The sequence below is a fragment of the Gavia stellata genome, chromosome 5, assembly GCF_030936135.1.
Source record: "Gavia stellata isolate bGavSte3 chromosome 5, bGavSte3.hap2, whole genome shotgun sequence".
Lineage (NCBI taxonomy): Eukaryota > Metazoa > Chordata > Aves > Gaviiformes > Gaviidae > Gavia > Gavia stellata.
Genome location: NC_082598.1, coordinates 59,966,829 through 59,989,670, shown reverse-complemented (window position 1 = coordinate 59,989,670; position 22,842 = coordinate 59,966,829). Strand labels below are relative to the sequence as shown.

General features: G+C 40.0%; 1 protein-coding gene across 2 annotated transcripts; it reads left to right on the top strand.

Moving 5' to 3' along the window:
• The first annotated feature begins 252 nt into the window (after positions 1 to 252).
• YTHDC1 (YTH N6-methyladenosine RNA binding protein C1) lies at positions 253 to 21,175 on the top strand. Of its 2 annotated transcripts, XM_059817461.1 has the most exons (17): positions 253 to 315; positions 4,229 to 4,330; positions 4,948 to 5,276; positions 5,409 to 5,763; positions 6,999 to 7,088; positions 7,591 to 7,644; positions 8,256 to 8,350; positions 10,265 to 10,373; positions 10,474 to 10,591; positions 11,679 to 11,763; positions 13,625 to 13,791; positions 16,305 to 16,387; positions 17,850 to 17,886; positions 17,979 to 18,018; positions 18,123 to 18,185; positions 19,701 to 19,835; positions 20,522 to 21,175. In XM_059817461.1, the coding sequence occupies exons 1-17, from the start codon at positions 288 to 290 to the stop codon at positions 20,744 to 20,746; spliced, it is 2,115 nt and encodes a 704-aa protein (XP_059673444.1). In that variant the 5' UTR covers positions 253 to 287; the 3' UTR covers positions 20,747 to 21,175. The 2 variants fall into 2 exon arrangements, with proteins under 2 accessions (XP_059673444.1, XP_059673445.1); XM_059817462.1 differs by lacking the exon at positions 7,591 to 7,644.
• The last annotated feature ends 1,667 nt before the right edge of the window (positions 21,176 to 22,842 follow it).

Here is a 22,842-nt window from a genome sequence, read left to right as displayed (position 1 = left end):
ACCAACCACCTACACCGCCAACAGACAAAAATGGCGGGCTTCTCCTCAGCGCCCCGCCGCACGCATGCGCACAGGAGACGCCGCGCGGGGCAATTTCGCACGAGCGCCTTCACCCCGCCCCTCTTCCAGCGCGCATGCGCCTCCCGTCTCTCTCCGCCTGTCCGCCGGCGGCGCCCTGTGACGCGCGGAGCGTAAACAAAGCGTTGCATGCTGGGAAGAGGGAATCGTTACGTGCAGGAAGAGGGAGCCTCCATCTTAGGCGCTCGACGCGTCGCGGCGGCGGCGGGATGGCGGCTGATAGCCGGGAGGAAAAAGGTACCTAGCTGTAGGGATGGGGGTGATGGCTAAGCCCCGGGGAGGGAGGACGGCTCGCGTGGGGGACCCCCCCCGCCCGAGCCGTCCTTCCTCCCCGGGGCCTGCTTGGTTGCTGCTGCTGGGCCTTCACTCTGGGGAGACGTCCGTGAGGAGAGCGGAGGGGCGGCGGGGCCGGGAGGCCCTCTTCGAGGACGATTTTCGTAGCCTTTAGACATGGCGTGTGGGGAAACGCTCCCTGTTGTGTGCTGGAGGGGACGGGGCCATCGTGCCGTAACGTGGTGCCCCGGCGGCAGTGGGCTCAGGGCAAGGTGACTTAAGCAGCGGGACTAGGAATAAGTTCGTGGGCTGTAAGTTTAACGTTATTGGCAGCGAGTTATTGCGAGTTATTTTCTCGCAGAAAATATTTGCTTTTCTTTATTTCTCCTTGGATCCCTAGCCGTATTTTTTGCAGGATTTTCTGCCGAGGGTCGTAGTTACTTTAGCAAGCAGAAGCTGACGTTGGAACATTATTTGGGTGATTTTTGCTTAGCTTTTTGCAGTCAGTTATGCTTTCTGGGCATTGTGGGTAAATAAGTTTGAATTAAAGGAATTGAACGTTTCCAGCGTAATGTGTATATTCACAACTCTTGTAACTTCCCGTCCCTGTATGCGGAAGCTGAAGTGATCCGCATGTTATCTATGAGGTTATATGAGTCAGTCCTCACAAAATAGTCCATTTAAGAAGTAAAAACAAAGTTTAGATGTAGATTGCTGTTTGGTGATTAGTGCAGATAATACAAGTGTTATAAAAAAAGTAAAGGATCACTGTGGTGGTGTGGTTTGGTTTACATTGTTTTGGATTTCTGTGGAACACATTTTATGTAAAGTTTTTTTGCAGGATAGATGTTCGTAAAATGTCTTTTGTCAGACTGGTGAAAGTTTGCTGTCTCTAATGTTTTTTGTGAAATTAAATGACATGGGAAATTCCCATTAGATTTTGATAGGTAAAATTATTTCTGGTGCTTGATTTTTAATGGTATTATTGCAAGACTGGTGGGATAGGGTACTATCAGGCTGTGTTGAAACAGATGTGACCTGCCACCCTGGAGGAGCAATGAAATTGAAATGTTTACTGTTGTCATCTATAAATTTCTACTCTTGTAATCATTTATCCAGATGGACTTGAATTTTTTTATTCTTTGGTGTTTTGTTCTCTTTTTTTTTAATCACTGACAGTGGTCAGGTATGAGTAGCAGACAAGAAATGTTTTTATGTTTCATATTTTGATTTGCTTTTAATTTTTTGTCCTATGAAAGGGATGATTCTGAATGGATGACTGAATAGCAGGTGTTACCACACATTTGTTTGTAACTGAACTTATTTCTACTGTAAATGCAATGTTATTTTTATGCTCCTTTTGTAAGAGAAACACTGTTGCACTGTCTAAAAAAAGTGGAAATAAATCTCGCATACCCTTTTAGTTTGAAATCACCTGGTCTCATCTCCTCTGTTTGCCAGACCAGATTTTTGCTTGGACCCTTCCTTGAATAGATCTAACGCTCATGGCCAGCAGAGGAAAAATGGCCTCCCCAGGTTACTTTCCTGCTGTTTCAGGTGAGTTAAATTTGTTCATGGAAGGATCCAACAGACCCCAGAGTCAACAAAAGATGAGTTGCAGGAGAGCCCAGTTGGGAATGTCTGTAATGAAAAGGACTCATGTGGACCTTCCCCCTTCAGCAGAGATGAACTGTAAGAAATCCGTTGTCTACCGTTTTTCTGTTTCTTTTTTTGTACTTTTCCTGATGCTTATCTTGATCTGTCTGAGATGATTTCGCTCATCAGGTTGAACGCTAACAGTGACAGTTCAGTGAGTGGAATCATCTTGTGAGAGTCAGTTGAGCAGTATACCCCATGCAAGCGAGAGACGGGAACTATGTGTTCAGATTGCCCTTTTTGCATCACCAGGCTGCTCAGTAAATCTGGAAATTTATTTTTAAATAAATCAGATAGATCTCTCTACAGAAACGGGTGGGGGGGAACTCATCCTGCTCCTGTCTTTTGCGTACTTGTTTAAGGTTCCAAATATAAATCAGGCCCACCTAACCCGGAAGGAATTTATCAGAGAATATGTGTCAGACTTGCTTTTGCCTTATAGTCTCATTTATTTCTGAACCAGCTGATACGTGAGTCTTTTAGCACCTCTGAATGCTACTGCCATAGCTAGGTTAAATGTAGTTAAGTGTGCTGTTGCTTCACCAAAAGGGAAGCAAAGCTAAGGTTCAATATGGGTGATCTAAGATGGGTGATATGTTTAATATTCTAATTCTAGTGCACCTCTTTTTCATTAGTCTCCAGTAAAAAAATCTTGTACTCTGAACTTGCCTAGTCTTCCGCGGGGAAGCAGAAGGCAAGCCAGGAAATTGCAGCCCATGTTCAGCAGTTGCACAGCCATGAATCTGACTCTCGTGTGTTTCATCAATAACAGCAAGAATATTTGCTGTGGATATATAGGTATCTACAAACATCTCTTGGGCTGTTCCCAAGAGAATTACGATGCAGCTTCGTGTTATCTTTAAATGCCCTCTAACTGTAAACTGCCAGGGAAAGGCTTGATCCACCTCTCTCTGCACTGCTTCCTTTGCATCAGCTACAGCAGTTGTGCTGTTCAGGGACCACTTCTGCATTTCCCTACCACAGAAAATGTGGAGAAATGCCAGCAGGAAAGCTAGCACACATGCTGACTTCAGATTCAGTAGTGTATAGTAGAGATACAATTATAATACTCACTTTTTTCTGGTGTGGACTGTGTCTTTTTTAATATCAAGCTGTAAAACTTCTCTGAGACAGACAAGTTGCTGAACTCTGGAGAACTTAGTTTGCTGCCTTACCCCGATTTTGTCCAGTACAGGAGTCCTAACCTGCTGCTTTATAACATTGTACAATGCGTCTTCAACAAATATTGTCAACTAGCTGAATCCTTAGAGTTTGCTTTGCTTTCCTTTTCCTGAACACAGAAAATAGAATTAATCATAGTAATACAAAGTGGAAAGAGCTAAGAATTCCAGAGTTCAGGAGAAGAAATAAGATATTCCAAAATTAATACCTGTTCTATTATTTTTCTCTTTGCATGCTTAGGCTTAGATCACTCTTATTTTTAAAGTGCTTGGAATATAGATTTGCTGTCTTAAAGCTGGTGAATTCTTCTTCTACCAGAATCACCATATATTCCCTTTGGTTACAGACAAAGTGAAACAGATTTGGAAACAGTGATGGATTTTCCTAAACTTTTTTCCTTTTGATCAAGGTGAATTAGTTGTGGTGGTGTTTTTTGGGTTTTTTTCCCGAGCAGCTCAGAATTAATCATGCAGCAAATAAGTACTACTTTCCCCTTCTTCAGTGGGGTGACCTAGCTTAGGTTCTTGTTGTTAACCTGCCCTGTTGCATTTTTTCCTACTTGTAGGTGAACCACAAAATTCACCTTCCTAACACAGCAATGACAACAAAAATAGCAGGGCAGGAGGGGAGACAATTTAAGGTGCAAGTTCTTCAGGAGCTTGAGGAGAGAGGTCCCTCCTCTTTGCTTAAGGCGCTCAGACTATTTCCCAGTCTCCTTTTTCTCAAATTTTGTACAAGCTTTTTTGTTAAGCTTTCATTTGTAGGTCAGCTTTCCTGCAAAGCTTGTGTGACATGAGGAGCCAACTTGGGCCTTATTCAGAGGCTTAAATGCATTCTGTGACATATTTTAATTCTTTTATTGGCTTTGCTTTATCCTTCCAACTGAAATTTTGGAAATAAATCAAGAAGACGTTAATTTTTGCCTTGTGGCAGATCTGTAACCTTAAAGGAAATGTTTGGGTTTGTAAATACTAGTTCTACTGTAGTTTACGTATCCACACGTTTTATAGTTGTTTTTATCTTTTTTTCTTGTTTTCAGATGGTGAACTGAATGTTCTGGATGACATTTTGACTGATGCTCCTGACCAAGATGATGAGTTGTATAACCCTGACAGTGAGCAAGATAAAAGTGAGAAAAAGGGTAGGTGACTTTGGTAGTGGATGTCCTGCAGGAACGTAAATGGTAAAACCCGTCTTTCTTATTAGGGTTAAAGTCTTTGAGGTAGCAGCTCTTATAGCCTGATTCAAAGAGTGAAAGAGTTCCAAAAGTCTTTATTTCATGGACATCTGCTTTTTCACCTGACCTTCCAAGCAAACAGTTAACTAGGTTTCCTTCTGTCTCAGAAGCAATTGCTGAGTCTGGCTTGTTGTGAATTCCTTTGCTGTTAGAAAATGACTGTCCTTTTTGGTTCGATAAAGTGAAATGGAGCAAGGGGGTCTCAAAGTCTGGTTCCAGCTCAGTTCTTGATTTGGCTTTAGGCCAATCCCATAGGCATTTAATTTAGCATTCCCATATATAAAATTTAGAAAATGCCTACCAAAGCCTAAAGGATTGCTCTTTTAAAGTAAAATATATGTTTTAGAACATGAGCTGTTCCCTAACAAGCAGTTTTGAGTGTTGTTGCAAAGCCTACAACTGGAAGATGCTACTACCTATGACTGCAACAGGGGAATTACCCAAAGTAGAGAAAGTAGGTGCCTCTGCAGAGTTTTTGGTTTGATACACAAAATAACACTGAACTTGATTTTCTGTTTAAGGATCAAAAAGAAAAAACGACAGGATGGAAAACACTGAAAGCAAGAGACAAAAACCTTCTGTGCATTCATCGAGGCAGATGATGCCAAAGCCTCCTAGTTCATCAGTTAGCAATAACAAGAGAATAGTGAGTACGAAAGGAAAACCAGTATCAGAATACAAGAATGAGGAGTATCAGAGGTCCGACAGAAACAAGCGCCCAGATGGTGATCGAAAGACGCGCATGTCAAGCAGTTCCAGGGAACCTTATAAAGGACAACCAGAAAAAACTTGCATGAGGAAGAGGGATATTGACAGAAGGGCGAAGTCTTCTACGCCAGATGGTTCAGAGGTATTAAATATTTCTGCTGCCTTATAAATAAAGCAATTATATGAGACCTTTATAAGGCACATTCTTTTAGGACTGTGTGTGCATCCTGACAATGTTATATGACTGCTGATTCGCTTTTTCTTTAAACATCAGAGAATCAGGCATGATGTGGATAGACGACCAAGCAGATCCAGCCATTCTTCTAAAGAAGAGGTGAACTCTGAGGAATATTGTTCAGATCACGAGACTGGCAGTAGTGGTTCCTCTGAACAAGGCAATACAGAGAACGAGGAGGAAGGAATGGAAGAAGAGGAAGATGATGAAGGGGAGGAGGATGAAGAGGTGGAAGAAGATGGGGAGGAGGATGAAGAAGAGTATGAACAGGATGAGAGAGATCAGAAGGAAGGAAATGACTATGACACACGAAGTGAAGCCAGCGATTCTGATTCTGAATCCGCCTCTTTCACAGATGGGTCGGTCAGATCTGGGACTGGTTCAGATGCATCAGGTAGGTAACATATAGCATGCTAATCTGAAATACCTTGCCATTGAAAGTTTGGCTGCTTTTAAAAATAACCACTTCCTGACTATGTTAAAAGTAAGCCTTAGTAGCACAAGTCAGTAAGATGTTAATTATGAAATACCACAGGCAAGGAAAAAATGTACCGAAAAGTGGTATTTCCTTACACCAAAACTTGTAGATATCAGGATTGCCACGCTGAGGATTCATAGTGTTCTTGATTGCCTTGGCCTTGCTATTCAATGCTTTGAAACGTTAGAATTAGTATTTTCTTAGGTATCTAACGGCTTAGTTTCCCATACGATTCATTTTACGTTGGTGTTGAGCTGTTCTGTATTGATCTAGATGAGTGAACAGGTAAACTGGTGTAGTAAAAGCACCATCTCCCCGGGGAAGGATGGTGGCGTCTTAAATAGTGGCTGCCTTCAACATAGGAAATCTAAAGCTAAGTTGAAATGATTAGCTATGAGGGCAAACTTAGAAAGAGAGAAATGTTTTAAGCAGAAACTAGAAACCAGTGCTTCGCAGTTGTGTATTATAACTGGTCCTAACTTACAGATGTGAAGTGTTAATAATATAAATACTTTTGGGTTTGGCTGTTTGTTTTTTGCTTTTTTTAAGAAAGCGGCTTGGAAGCCTGTTAAGATTCCTCTTGTGTATCTTCCTTGTCTGAAGTCTCCATAGGTGGTCATCCTGCTTAATGTAATGCCTTTTTTGGCTCAGCTCTGCTGTTTGGAATTAGAGAACAGAAAGGTGTAACCTAAAGACAAGTCAAGCTGTAATAACTGTTCTAAAAAGCTTCGTAGTATAACGTAACACTTCTAAGAGTGGAAATAATTGCCTGTGTGCCAGTGTTTTGTTCTCATACCTCTTGCCTTTTGCTGAGCTCTGAGCGAATGAGCCCTATCACTATCGCAACACTTCGTACTCTTGTGTTGCAGATTTGGCTGAAGGCTGGAGGGAAGAGCTAAACCACCCTTACTAAAACACCTAGGAGAGAAATTCTGTCTATAAACTTTGCACAGAATGACTACATTTGTGCCATTTTTCTTCCTTTTGTGAATGAAAAGCTTGAGTAATTAGCAACCACAATTTTCACGTGCAAGCCAAATGCTGACTTCACTAGTATAGATGTTATTTTCCTGTCTCAGTAATTTTTATCTCAATTTTGCCTGCCACTTGATGCTTAAAATACTGCTTCTATTTGTTATGGTTTTTTTTAGATGAGAAAAAGAAGGAGAGGAAGAGAGCTAGAGGTATCTCTCCGATTGTTTTTGACAGAAGTGGAAGTTCTGCATCAGAATCGTATGCAGGTATTCTTTCCTTTTATTGCTTGTCATCCTGACTTGCATCAAATCTTAATGTGTAATCTAAAATAAATGTAACTGTCTGTAGAGATCTATGGGATATGTAGCTTTGTATAATTTGGTATTGACTTCTGGCATGTTGTGTGTGGATACCTTTGGGGGGAAGTAGGCTTTCTTGTTACTTTAATGCTATTCTGTTGCTTAAGTGGAATTTTCACTTTTTTTTTAAACTTGGAAGATGATGATTCAGTGACTAGTTTTCTGAGTAGGAAATTGTTCAAATACTATTTTAAAAAAACAAACACAAACCAAACAACCCAAAAACAAAACCAAAAAAAAACCCAAAACAAAACACTCGTGCACATTGAATAGTATTTTTTGTGTGTGTGGGTGCGCGCCAGAAAGCATAATTTGTCATGAATGAAAATTGTATGTGACAAGGCTGTAGAAATTGTATATTATTTCTATTAAGGCTCAATCTGAACAAATGTACTTTGGCTAAACACAGGTTCAGAAAAGAAGCATGAGAAATTATCATCTTCCGTTCGTGCTGTCCAAAAAGGTATCATTTAAATTTGAATTTTTAATGCATGCCCCATAGCAAGCCATTGTCTCTGTTCATTAAATTACCTGTCAGTAGTAATGTTCCGATATAAATCAGTTGGAGCACATAATTGTTCTGAGCATAACAAGTGAATCTTGAGCTACTTTTGCATGTGTTGAGAGTGATATGCAAAACGTTCAGTCGCTTTGCTCCTTGCAAAGGCGGCAGAGCAAAAAATAAAGTGCTTGCATCTGAAAAGAGGAACACTTCAGCATTCTCTATTGGACGACTCATGCTGATAATGAATGTTACCCAGCATTTATCCAAAGATTCTTAAGCAAGGAAATAAGTCCTGTATATCGGAACATCACTGAATCATGCTGATTTTATTTTTTCTTTACCTGAATATCTAAGTTTTAGTTTTGATTTGGTTTCCCGTGGCATTTTGTGCGCTACAGCTTAGACTTCGAGTTTCAAGTTGGGTGGTTGGCTGTGATAATACATAGGTAGGAACTGGGTGGGATACAGTGTATTTTGAAGGAAACAAACAACTGTCTACACTCAAAGCAACATTTTTGACAACTGTAAATTTTTACAATTTGGCTTATTTGACACTTTGTTTTTTTCAGACCAAACAAGTAAACTTAAATACATTCTCCAAGATGCAAGATTCTTTCTCATCAAGAGTAATAATCATGAAAATGTGTCACTTGCTAAAGCAAAGGTATGTTGAATTTTCTTCGAACTGATCACTTTGTCTGTTTTAAAACACACCCCACCTTACTATAGAAAAGCATATAGATATGATGCGTTCTTTCTCCATCACTCAGATCTTGGTAGAGGCAAGGATGAAAACTACTGCTCCTTGATTCTTCAAGGGTAGCTGTTCTGCTTCCACTGTCACCTAGAAAAGTTTCTAGACCATCAGTCATTTATCTTGATAAGAGTAGGGTTAAAAAGGGGCCTCAAGGTCTGTTTGATAACATCCTAAGCCAGCCTCCATTGGGAATGCTGTGATGGTATTTTCTCCCTTTCATCAGTAGCTGTGTTCATATCGCTGTACTGTGAGGAGGTTCAGAAGGTTGTTTTGGCTTTCATCTAATGTTATAAAAGTAATTTTTTTCAGTTCTGGAGCCTTATTGCAGAAATGTATGCCTGGCAGTGTTGGTGTAAGGGAGTTCTCTGGGAGGGATTCCAGTGCACTGGACTTCAGCTGCTGAGGAATGGCACTAGGCCACACTGGCCGGTTTTATTTGCACCTGTTATTTGGAACAGCTTGTTCCAGAGAAAATAGCTGATTTGCTGTTACACAATATATACAAAGTAGGTGATTTTATTAATGACGGTTTTCTAAAATAGAATAGCATTAAAACGATTAAATGAATCTTAAAATTCCTGGACAGGTTTGGCTCCCCCCAACAGCTTTGGGTCTGAGCTGTGCAGCAAACACCATTCTGACTGGTGTTTGCTGTAGCTCTTTAGAGGAGTATATCCTTTCTGTGCCTCATCCACACTTGGGGCTGCAACAGTATCCTTGTTCCCAAAGGTCTTGGAGTGGATGCTTTGTCTCTCAGTGTATAGGCATCAGTGCTTTGCCACTGCACTTTCATGAAACTGGCTTTTGTGGTGCCAGTGCAGTAAGTGGTTCTAGTTCACAGCAGGGCTTCACAAGCAGCCTAAAGCAATATACATCTCACTGAAAGCTAGTAAAAAACCCAGATTGTTCTCTGGTGATTCTATTGAATTGTCAGTCAGGCAAGCACTAATTTGAGCACAGAGCAGGACATGAGAACGTATCTTCAATGAAAAAGGAAGGGGAGGAAAATTTTCTTTGGTAGATCCTAGATCCTATTCTGAGGCTGAAGTTTGAACGTATTAAACCAGCATAAGCTTTTCCTCTGAGATTGCCCAGGGAATGGACTGGGGAGCTGATCTTGCTGAAAAGTAATACAGCAAACTGGTATTCTATAGCTCAGCTCAGTTGGTACCTTAACACAGTTTGGGCTTTACTGTGCGTGGCTACACAACGGCTGGTGAAAGGGAAAAGATGGGAATTAGCAGGTGGGGATGTGGGAGGCTGAGCAAACAATGTTGAGTTATCTTGCCAATTTAAAATGTTGGTCTGGTGTCTTCCATGTTTCTGGCCCGTCACTAAAAGAGTTTTAAAGTCTGCAAGCTGTCATCAAAAAATCTGTCATACTAAGGAGGTTAGTGAAGTCCACCTGCCCACCTTTCAGTATATATGCTGCTGGTTTTTCATAATTTGTGTGTGTTATATAATGCATGAACTCCCAAAGTCACTTAAAACATACATTAAAAATACTGAAAGGCAAAGGTTTTCATCTATCTGTCCATCATTATAATTACAAATGAAACCTTATAGATGGTCTAAATGCATCTGCAGTGTTCAAAAAAAAAGATGGAAAAGCCCATGTTTTAAAAGTTTTATCATGGGGCAGGCTACAAATATTTTCTGAAGGAACTGAATTTAGCAATATCTTTCTCTTTCCGTTATCTTCTATCCCAGAACACTCATTTGGTCTTGTTTTCCTCATCTGCACTATATACCTCTGTTCGCTAAATCACTTGAGATGAACTCTTATATTTTGCTGGTGGGGTGGGGGTTGTTTTGTTTTAGGGAGTATGGTCGACGCTTCCAGTGAATGAAAAGAAGCTTAATGCTGCGTTTAGATCAGCGAGGAGTGTTATTTTGATATTTTCTGTAAGAGAGAGTGGCAAATTCCAAGGTAAGGGAACGTGAGCTGTTATCAAGGTAAGTGAAAGTGAGTTTTATGTGCAATAGCTTTTCTATTGTGTCTTTGTTACAATTCATGTGAAATCCTCTAGGATTTGCAAGACTGTCTTCAGAGTCCCATCACGGAGGATCACCTATACACTGGGTGCTGCCTGCAGGAATGAATGCAAAAATGTTGGGAGGTGTCTTTAAAATTGACTGGATTTGCAGGTAAATAATTGTTCATTTATGTTGCTGTTTAGTAACAAGGCATTATAATACCATTTCTGTGTATTACTCGCTCGAGTGCTGACAGCATCCTTTGAAAACTCAATTCAGCCAGAGATCTGTCCTCCAATCTCCCCAAACCCATGCCTCCATGTTACTGAGCTCAGGACTCAGGTCTGTACCTGATATGCACTATAGAATTTTTTTTTTAATGTAGACAATTAATTTAGAGATTTTTAACACTTGATTGTGTTCCTTCACCGATCTCTTGCTCTGAAACCAGAAAACTGTATTCTGAATTCTTCGAGTAAAAACAACTGCTCACTTGAATGGACAGCTGTGGATAAAAGGGAAAAAAAATCCTCTAAGAACAGATCTGTCTTCATCTGACATCTTGGCATCTGACTGAACACAGAAAATGCTACTGCTCTAAAATAACATATGAAATAGTACAAATATTTTGCATAACCTATTGGTTGTGAGCAGTACGTTCATTAATTTAACTGAGTATGTCTTACAGAGAAGGTTCTAAACCTCTCTTAAGAAAAAGAGCTAAATCAGTCCTGTGAGGTACATCGCGTGGTTGTACAAGCACTTTGGGCTGCCAGAAAGACTAAATACAGGGAAGGCGAGACTTCGAATTTGAGAAAAATCTAGGTCGGAACGGTCCTCTGGAAGTTACTAACTCCAGCCCCCAGCTCAAAGCAGTTCTAGCTTCATAGTTAGATCAGATGGTCGGGGATTTATTTCAGTAGGTACTGTGAGCTACCACCTCATGCAGAGACTGGTCAGCGTATTCAGATGGTGAGATAATAAGCAAGCATGATATTGCTATTGTACAAAGACCAAAAAAATTTCTTTAATGAGATAGGCTATCATAGTGTGGACTATACTAGTTAATACTGGAATAAGTCAAAGTGAGATCTTCAGTTACTAATACCTAATACATAGTAATACGTTCATTCAGAGACCTGACAGCGCAAAGGGTAACGGGATTATTTTGTATGTAATGTCCTGCTGTATGCATTTTAAAATTTTTTTTACGAAAAAATGGAGGCAAAACTATAAATGATGCCACTTGCATATTTAGGCGTGAATTGCCGTTCACTAAGTCTGCTCACCTGACCAATCCTTGGAACGAACATAAGCCAGTAAAGATTGGACGCGATGGACAGGTTTGTTAATTTTCTTTTTTTTTTTTTTTTTCCTATAACCTGTATCTTCTAGTGCTTGCTTTCAGCTTTGTATGTACAGAAGATTTGGAATCTTTTGAGATGAGTTGTTACTAATGTTGTTGCGGAAGAAGGAAACAGGAAACAGTATGGTGCCAATTCTGTTGTCATCTTTGTGATAAACAGCGTCTGACGCTTCAAAACTATGTGATATTTTGGATTTGAAATGTAATGTGCCTTGCATTGTATGGTGTGCAAACCTATATAGCATCAGTTTTTAAGAACAAGTTCTGGTGTTTCCAGCTGTGTTCTGCGTTGCATGGGGGGTTTTATATACTGTATTGCTTAGGGCATACCATTATAAAGTATATGCTAAGTAAATTTTAAGCGGGGTGGCTCTTTGTCTTGTCAGACATACCAGAGTGCAGGTGTGTTGCTGCTGTCATCAAGTAACCCAGCCTTGACTAAAATAATGGGTTCTGCTTTCTTAAGGCAAGATGGGAGTTGCATAATCCCCATACTGTATGGAAAAATGTAGACTCTGTGTGTTACTTTGCCCATAGACATGTTCACTTTTTTGGGTAGCACAAGTAAAACAGTATTTTTGGTCTTGTTTTTAATTTAGTGTGAACTTAAAAAAAGTATTTCAGTTAACTTTGTTTCTGCTACATGGTCAAGGAAATAAATTTTTTTAATGTTTTGTCCACTTCACTATAGAGTTGCAATCCGGACGTGGGTTTCATCTTTTTTCATAAAATTGCTGTACTGTTAGGTACTGGGCAAGCGTTGTCTGATGCTTGTTCTCCGTGCTTTTCAACTCTGGTTATTTCCTGAAGTGGTTGCCGTTTATCCATTTACGTTTTCTGTAACCCTGAATGGATCTCTCTTCTGAGGACGTGTACCCTGAGCTTCTTGCATTTATGACATCCTTTGGAAGGCGTTCCGCAGGCCTGCTAGTCACCAGGTTGAAGAAGCACTTTTTGGATTGTTTTGCACCTGGCTCCTGCTAGCTTCATTTGATGGCCCCGAGTTCTTGTACCGGAAGAGGGAGTCAACAAGTTGATCTCTGTCCCTCTGTCCTCCAAACAATTCGTGGTGTCAGATGCTCCCATTGTATCTGTCTTGTCCCCCATACCCCACACATTCCTCTTTTATTCTAGGCTGGAGAGACACAACCTGCTCAGTCATTGCATGTAGGAATTGTTCTCATTCAGTTATCCTTGGTGCCCTGCTTTGAAGCTTTGCCGTGTCTACTGTCCCCCTAATTTTTGAGATGAAGGGGTCAGAACTGCACCCAGTATTTAAGGTGTGGGTGGAATATGGACTTTCAGTGTGGTATAATGACTTTCTCATTCTGTGTTCCTTTCCTAATAATCCTGAACACACGATTTGCTTGTTTTGCCTGCTGTCAAGCATTGAGCTGGTATTTTCATGGACCTGCCTATCATACACTGAAGAACTCACTTTTGAGTGGTAATAGTCAACTTCGTCAGGCCATGGCTTTATATGTGAAGCTGGGATGGATTTTTTCCTGCGTGTGTCACTTTTCTCTCTGTAATAGGTGATCATTTTCTTTGTGATGAAAAACAGTCCTCTGATTTTGTAGCAAAACAGTGATGTGGCCTGTATGTCTCATGGGAAGATATGATTGCCCCAAGTGTTGGACTATTTTATGAAAATTCTAAGTAGTGCCTAAAGAGTGAAAGGTAATGTAAGTGAATTTTGCTCTGTCTCTGGTGATACTGAAATCTCTTCAAAGTGTCTTCTTTTTTCTTTTTTTTTTTAATGTATGTTGTCAGTGTATTTGGGGAGAGTTTCATTTCTTCAGTTTATAAACCACTACTGAACTTCTAACTAATTCTAGGAAATTGAGCCGGAATGTGGAACGCAACTTTGTCTTCTCTTCCCTCCTGATGAAAGTATTGACTTGTATCAAGTCATTCATAAAATGAGGCACAAGAGAAGAATGCACTCACAACCCCGATCAAGAGGACGCCCATCCCGTCGAGACCCCGTTCGGGACGTGGGAAGGTTAGAAACGTTCTTTGGACTGATAATAGGCACATGTATCAGAATAACGTGATGGAGGAATATGATTCGTCAAAGCTTTCCCTGCGATAAAGAAGAGAGAAAATCCTCAAATCAAGCTGCATGGACAAGTTTGTGGCTTCATTGAGGATTTCACATGGTTCCCCGGTCTGTCATTTTTCAAGAGGAAAATGGGGATCTTTGCTTTTGCAGAAAAAAAGCTCTTAAAGTGCTGTCTAGTTTAGACTAGATCATTTATTGAGATAATGCAACGTGTAATGCTAGCTGTAGGTAAGCTTGGCTTGATTATGAGCAGGCTAGATGGAGAGAAGGAAATATTTATATGCCAAAAATGTGTTAATATCTTGTAAAAGCCTTTTCTTTCAGGTGTGTCTCTGGATAAGCCTTATCAAATATGGGACTTTTATAAGGATCACTTAGAATTTTGCAGAAGATGCCGCCTCATTTTGAGGATAAAATATTTAAGTTATTTTGATATTCAAGAGGAGCATTATTGGGACTGTTTCAAATTGTGTCACCGTGATGTGTTAACCCCATTGCCAAATATTCTCTAACATGTAACCACTGAATTCACACATCTTGCTGAGCTTCTGAAAACAGTAGGTTCTTTCCAAAAGGGATCAAGTGGCCCTTGGAGACCCGGCAACAAACCAAAAAGAATGGCTGTTGCTGTGTCTGTATATACAACCTTTCCAGATGCTGGCAGTACCTGTGGACTTAAAGTATTTTTAGAGGATCGACATGGTTATTGATCACTGCTATATGAACTTAACATCATTTTCCAGAAAAAAAGGGGTTATAACTTGTTACAGAATTGGAGAAGTCTTTGCAAAGAACTGATATTAGCCCTTCTGCCAAACACCTTTTCCCCGTGTAGCCACTTTGCATACAGACTGATGTATGGTTTGGGCTGAAACCTTTGGTTAAGTTTCCTCTTTGTGGAAACATCCTGTGGTAGGTACAGATACCCAACAAGAGTCCCCATTTCCTTGAGCTTAAAAAAAGGACACTGTAACGAGTAGGTAGGAGGAAACCTGGCAGCGCCCCCCTATTTTTGGCTTTAAAGGACTGAACACCAAGATGGCTTTTGAAGTTAAGCTAAGAGGTTTCCAGTGCAATAAAGTATATACAAGTGAAGGTTTTGCAATGGACTGCAAACTATACATATAACACCACCACACCTTCTCAAGCCTGCCAGGGCCTCCATTTATGTATGTGGCTTACAGCTTAAAGTCAGTAGTTGGACTACTATATGAACTGTTTCTATCATATTTTATACCGGTCGTAAATGCACTCTCAAAACTACAAGAAAGCGGTATGTTTATTCTTTACACCAGCTTTTATTTTCCTTGATCTGATTTTGCTGTAGATGCAACTGCTTTGGTTTTTGGGCTTTTTGCTCATAGTAAAGAATCTGCTTTCATTTTAAAAAGCTTAGTAACTGGGTATGGTGGGCTTTAAAGACTGAAATCGGGAAGGGGGAGGAGAAATGACTCTTTATAAAACTAAAAGCTACATGAGCTTGTTACTCAGCAAGCAAGTTGCACAGTAATTAAGCGATTTAAGAAAGTGTTAATTTCTTGCCTTGTCATAAGGAATTATATTGCTGGGGTGGGGGGGAAGGGAATGGATTTGTAGCTGCTTTGTGTTTAGAAACACTGTTATGTTAGCATTGATGTTGATGTACCTTGGAGCAAAATTAGCAGCCAGTTTTCAGTTCTTTACTAAACATAACAGCAACTGGAATGTAACTTTTATAATCAAACTTCCTCCCTGAGAGCGAAGTAACATCTTTTCCGTAAAAGAGCTGTTTGTATAGAAAGGAGCCCCAATTATTTTAATTATTAGGAAGCTTATGCATTCTTAAACTTTCTGTAAAAGTCACCGATGCATTGCTGGTAAATTGCTTAGAACATAAATTGTTAGAAATAATATAATTGGCCTACCCAGTTAGAAAAGCTACAGTGAAAGAAGCAATTTCACAAAGCATGCACAGTTTTAGCTATAAATGTTATGGAAATAGACCTTTTATAGAACTCTTTACCCCATAGCTAGCAAATACAGCAATGTGCATGCCTTCTGACTGTAATGATACATTTTGCCATCTATTTTCACTGTGTTTAGTTTTGTAAATTATTTTGTTATCCAGTAGGTTGTTTCAAAATGTAGTGTGGAAAGAGTAATGTTAAAGCCTAAGTCTGAGTTTGTTTTAGACAAATTTGTTACCCTTTGTTCGGTACGAAGGTACAGTTGGGTAGAGTTCCTTCCTTAACTACCAAAGTTCCTGTGGCCAGAAAGTAACAGTGGAGCATATTTAATCAGGCTGATGTTCCTGATTATTTGAATTCAAATTTAAAGCTGTAGAACACTTTGAAGCAGATGGAATTTGGAATGATTAAATAGAGATCCTGGGCAGCTCAAGCTATTCCTGTGAGGTGTTCTGTGACGTATGCTCCAAGCAAACCTGTTTAATCTCTGATATCTAATTTGTGTAGGCGTCGACCAGAAGATTATGATATTCATAACAGCAGAAAGAAACCAAGGATTGACTATCCCCCTGAGTTTCACCAAAGACCAGGTTAATATCTTACTATGAAGATTTGTGTGCACCAATTCACAAGTGTTTTCTCTTTTAGCGTATCCTCATTTAATTCAAAAGTAAACTATTGATATGACTAGGATATAAAAACGGGACTTGTCCCAAGAGCTGCCTGCTGGTTTAACCCACCTCTTGCAGAAGTCAGTGACCCTGTTTCACTGGTTTGAGAGAGAGAGCCGAGCTAATCTAGGCTGAGCCCTTCTAAGAGCCTCAGAATTGTGTACATTGTTGTGAATTATCCTCTCAAGCGCTTTGTTAATACGAGTAGTTGAAATGCCTGACAGGCACAAGAATTGGTTTGACCTACTCGTCAATGTACTAATTGTCAGATTACAATGTTTAGCAGAAATTTCCAACTGGGAAAGTCAGCTGAGATTGCCTGAGTAGGAGCCTGTGTAGACATTTGGTTATGTTTTCAGAGAGAATTTTTTTACAAACTTGACATGAGGAAGGGAAGGTGATGTTTCACTGCATTTGATAAGAGGGTCTAATGATGATTTTGAGAAAGGAATTTTGTTGTTCTCCAAATGTCTGCAGCAGTAAAGCAGCAACAACACTGGTAACATTGCAGATTTTTTTTTTCTTCAGAAAACAATTGTTAAGAAATTGACACTTCTCATCTACCAAATCTTGCTTCACTGCTATTAGAAATATGTATTCCATTATTTCAGGAATAGATTTCTAAATCTTTCTTAAGAACTTGCCTTTATCTGTCCAGCCTGACCACAAAGCCTGCGTTCTTTCATGCAAAAAAAGAGTGGTGTTGCTTCTCCCTGGCTTTCCAAGACCATTGTTTAGAGTACGGAACAATTTTTTTTAAAATAATGAAGCTCAGAAGCATTATTTCATTAGCATAAGCATGCCTGGTGGTTTGCGCCATTTTACTGAGCTCTTTAAAGTTTACTTCTGGGGATTTACTGAAGCTGTAACAGTTCTTTGCCCCGTGGGGTTTTTCCAGATGTTTTTTAGGTTCTTTTTAATTTTCTGTGTAACATTGTATCCAAAATGTATTAGCAAACTCTCCTTAAGAGTTGCCCAGATGAACACATTCTACTGAATGCATGCTTAACAAGTAGTAACAGCTGTGTGCTGACTGCCAAGGGGCAGTACCCTTCAAACTTGTGGGCACTCCCAATTCATTTGACTAAAAATCAAGTCTTTCTTTGCACAGATACCCCCTTGCATTTTTGTTTGTACTGTGTGCAAGTTCCTATGGGTGTATCTGTGTCATATTTTTTTTTTTGTTACTACATTGTATTTTTCAGTACTGTCTACAAGAAGGTGTAAGTTTTTGAGAGTTATTTTGAAAGCGAGGGTAATGGCAGGTAGACGCAACTTCATAGCTGGCACAAAATGAAAGGGGAGTTTCTAATGAGTGTATTTTTTAAGACTGTTTTCATGAGATGGTAAATTGAATTAATACTGCTTGATGTTCGAACAGGGTATATAAAGGATCCCAGATATCCCGAAGTAGACAGGTAAGGTGTGTTCATGTTATTCATTTTATGTCCTGGTAACTTGTCTGTATGGATAAATTGGATTTAGTTCTACAAATTTTTATTCCCAACAGACGATTTTCAGGAGTTCGACGAGATGTATTTTTAAATGGGGTAAGTTGGTGCATGCAGACTTTTGGGGAACTTTTTATATTCAGCTTTCAGCGCTTCCAAAGAACACTCATCACAAATGTTAATATTACTGTCTTTCATTTTAGTCCTACAATGATTACGTGAGGGAATTCCACAACATGGGACCACCACCACCATGGCAAGGAATGGTTTGTGTCTTGTTGAATTCAATTTTTCTCTGTAGAATATGGCTTTTTTTTCTTCCCCTCGAGAAGAGCCTAGCATATCCGATGTGTGCTCAACTCTTCTCTTTTCCTAAAATATATCTTTGCTGTAACTGTAAAATTTTTAAGGGAAAAAATTATTTATATTAGTACAGCAGTAGGAGTCTGGCTTGGTTTGAAGCTACAAGAAGCTGAAAGCTCCAAGGAAATAGCAGAACCCTCCTTTAGCCTGCACAACAGGGTGTGATGAACTTTTGTATTCTGCTAAATATTCATAGTAATTGGCTTTCTCTCAAACAGCAAATGCATCAAAGAGGTAGACTTGCTGCGGAGGCTCGTGGAATGGGCTAGCATGCTCTAGTGTTGCACAGTGGCTTGCTTTTGGCTATGGCAGTGAAGCACCCAGGAAAGTAGCAGAACGTACTGCACACCATAATCAAAATAAGTTGCTGTATTGTAGCCTCCACTGAAATGTACTTTTTTCCCAGTCAGATAAGTATATGCATGAGTACATGAATCTACGGCTACATACATAGAAATTAACTGATAGTTCACTGGTACAGCTGTGTTTTTGCCATCATGTCAGGAGGAATAGTCATTATAACTAGTTATTTTGGTTATATTTGGTGATTTTGACCCTGACGGTCCTGATTTTGGATAACCGTAATGAGTCTTTTGGCTCTTGTGTATACTGTGAATGAGCAAATGGCAGTGCCAGATGGAGAGATGCTACTATAGCCTCTCATTTTTCTCAGCTGCAGCACAACTCTGGTTTGTCATAACTGAAGGAAGTGAGCAAAGTTGTCAGACTGGGAGGAAATGGTTTTTCAAACACAGCTAAGCCTCCAGAAACTTGGGGGTTTTTCTCTGCATGCTGTCCAAGTAGTCATCCTAAAATCCAGCACTTCCACCTACTTCCTTTGTGACAACAATGCAAGTAAAGATGCTTTGGTAATATGGGAAAGAAAGCCCTTGCGGACTGAAGAAGTGGAAGAGAACAGCCAAGAGATGTCTTGTTTAAAAAAAATATATATAATCTGCTAGCCTTTGGTCAAATAATTTGTCTTGCAGAGTAAGTTTGCTCATTTAAAATAGGAATATATTAATAAGAAATGGCACTGGAAAGACTCGTTTCTGTAAGAGCTCGCTGGTTTGAACAAAATTCCCATTCCGTATGCATAGATTAAAAAAACCACCACATTTAAGTAGCAGAAGTTTTATGTACAGTATCACTTTGAGGTGGATATGGAAAGAAGGCATGTTTGGGGGAGGGTGTTGGCCGAAGTTCTAAAGAAGCAATAGTAGAGAAGTAGTAAAGCATGCTGACTTAATGAAAAATAGTCTGTCAGTTCAGTTAGGAGGCTGTGATTGGGTATATTTAGATGTCATGTTTTCCATCTGAATGAAAGTAACCTCTGCTCTTAATTCCCAGCACTCAGCCTTGTGTGCATTCCTTTTGTTTTGAAACACTCAACAAACTTCCTGTAACTTTTCTTGTAGCCACCCTATCCAGGTATGGAGCAGCCACCGCACCACCCTTACTATCAGCACCATGCACCTCCACCTCAAGCTCACCCTCCATACTCAGGACATCATCCTGTACCACATGAAGCAAGATACAGAGACAAGCGAGTAGTAAGTGTCCACAGATACAGAGGGGGGCACAAGTCTGCAGGCCAGAGTAGGAACGGGAGGAATTTAGGGTACAGATGTAGCCTAACCTGAGATTTGTTGACTTTGATAGACTGTGTATTAGTTTTCCTTGGAAAGATCAGTTATTTAGATTGACTAGAGACTTCCAGCATCTTTGAAAAGCCTCTCCCAGGTGATGTAGAAGTGCAAAATTCTCAGAACATACTCTTCAACTGAGGTGTGTGCTTAAAATGGCTTCCAGCTGTCTAGCTCTCAACTTCCCATGCTGAAGCCCAGTTTGGATAAGGACATGCCTGCAACATTGCTTGCGCTCATGCACAGCAAATTATCAGCAGAAAAGTTTGTGTTTTGTAACTTTTTACAGGCACATCAAAAAACAGGGAAGATTGTTAAATAATTTCTCTTAGCTAGCTTTGAAGGCTGCTTAGCTTTCAGGTCTCTTGCTGGTATCTGGGATTTGAACCCCAGCTTCTGCACAGTGGAAGCGCAGACATGGTGCTGCCCTGAAGATGAAAGAAGAAACTTGTGCTTATGGATGCTGGATATAAATTTTTATTTTTTTTTAAATACTGGGCTTTCCCAAGAGTTATGGCCAATCCTATGGATAAGGGAAGGGAGGGGATTTTAATCTGGGAAAGAAAATAAACAGAGCTGTTCTTTCATCACAGCACGACTACGACATGAGAGTAGATGACTTTCTTCGCCGCACGCAAGCAGTTGTCAGTGGTCGGAGAAGCAGGCCTCGGGAGAGGGACCGAGAGCGGGAACGGGACCGTCCTAGAGATAATAGAAGAGACAGAGAACGTGACAGAGGCCGTGATCGGGAAAGGGAGAGAGAGAGGATTTGTGACCGGGACAGAGACAGAGGTGAAAGAGGTAGATACCGAAGATAATCTATCTGGAACCAGTGCTCACTTGAAACAAAAAAAGCTTGTATTTTTTTGTGTGTTTACAAGTAGTACATTTTATTTTCAGCTGTCTACTTAAAGTTCGTTGTGTAGAAGGATTTATGATGACCCTCTCTATTCCAAGCATGCAGTGAACTATGAACTGGAACAACTCAAATCGGCCAAAAATAAAATACGCAAAGCTGACACTCAACTTGGCGTTTCTATTGGAACAGAATGGGAAACAGCTAAGAATGTAGATAATGATTAATTCTCAATAAGTGTTCATCTACTTAGTGACTTCATTCTAGGTTTTTGAATACTGATGGATAACTGCCATATTTTTTTTATTTTTTTTTGCTTTGATGTTTTCTTCCTCTAGTTTCACATGGTTCAGTGGGAGAATGCTGCTATCAAGTATGCAAATATTGAAGTATGATTTTTTCTTTTTTTTGACTGTATGGCAGTGTTGTAGCAGCCTCTTCCCCCCCTCGCCTCCCTCTCCCCCTGGTTTTTTAACCCTATCTGTAAAGTCAAGTGTTTTTTCAGTCTTCAGTAATGAAAGCAATATTAAGAAGACACTATTGATATCTAATTTTTAACCTTTTTTTAAAAATCTTCCCGTGTTCAGTAACATTTTGGTCAATTCTCTTGTCTAGTCTCCTTCCAAAATGTACACATTGCTTGGAATGTTCACAACCTGCGTGTGTGGAACCAGAAAATATTGCTGTATTCTACATTGCTACCTTTTTTTTTTTTTATAAAAATAAATTGGTAACTATTGAAATGATTAAAACTCCAGATCGGGTTTCTTGGTCTTCTAAGCTTGACAGCTTTGATAGATTCTGGCAGTTCTAGGAAAGTATTTGTGTTCAAAAATAGTTTAAATGTTCTTCTGATGTGTGAAATGGATCCAAAGCTGGAATTTAGGAAAGGGACTGCTGAAATAAAAGGTAATGGCTTTTTGTTTCCACAGTGAAGTAGTCAACTTACAGCTCCTGCAGCTAATCAGAGCTATTAAGGCCCTGCATGTTCAACTTAATCAAATGATCTTCGAGCTATTGATAGGCTATCGTCAGCCATAATCCTGCCTGTCTCCCAGGAGTGTGTTAGTCCTGCAAGACACAGACTGTTCCCATGTCTTTTTTCGTAGTGATTACTGCATCACTTGTTATTGCTCTTAAATAGGAAATACTTGAATCTAAATGCCAGTGGTAAAACTGTGAAAAAACAAAAGTAAAACCTGTAGTGGAAGTTGTTCAGTTTCTCCAGCAATTTCCTAGTTCTCAAAACTTGTATGAGTAGCACTGCCTTGGTGGACTTCTTCATAACCTTTCTTCAGTGTCTTCTCATGTAACAAAGCCAGATTGTAGCATGTGCTTTAAAGCATGTGCTCCAACTCCACAGTGCTGAGTGCTGTCGCTGTTCTTATAAACTGCAATATAGGATTGGCCACGGTATGGCAGTTGTGGAAACACGTGTTTTCTGGATCTGACAGTAATTTGGGCTCTGTATATTTTAGTCTATGCAGCTATAGTAAACACCTACATGTGCTCAGCAAAAAGTTTGACCTCCAGCATGCAAGTATGTTGGGGTTTTTTTTAAACACCAAAAGAAGTTGAACATACGTTTGGGTTCCTCAAAACAATTTACTGTGCACTGAGAGGTATGCGTGTTAGCAGTAGGATTAGATCAGTCTATCAAATTCAGTCCACATACTGTGTCTAATTGGAGAAGTGCATTATAGACTGCCTTCATTCTTTGATATCTTTCTCTGCTTTATATACACATCCTAGAAAGAGGGGGGGTTTGGTTTTGGTTGGTTTTTACTTTCTAAGTTCAATACTAGATAAGCCAAATTTCTCTTGAGAGGGTTACAGAAAAGCACCTCCTTAAAGTGACTGCAGAGCACTTCCTCTGTCCAACTTTTCCCAGCTATCCTGTTTCCCATGTCCTTTGTAGCCCTATCTGACCAGTGTCTATGCAGTATGCTAGGAGGCGTGCTGGCCTTTTGGCAACCAAACTGACATCTCGGCAAACCTTCTACTTGGCAGGAGCTGGATGATGGGGGCTGTTAGTGATCAAGCTTTGTGGAGCCTGAC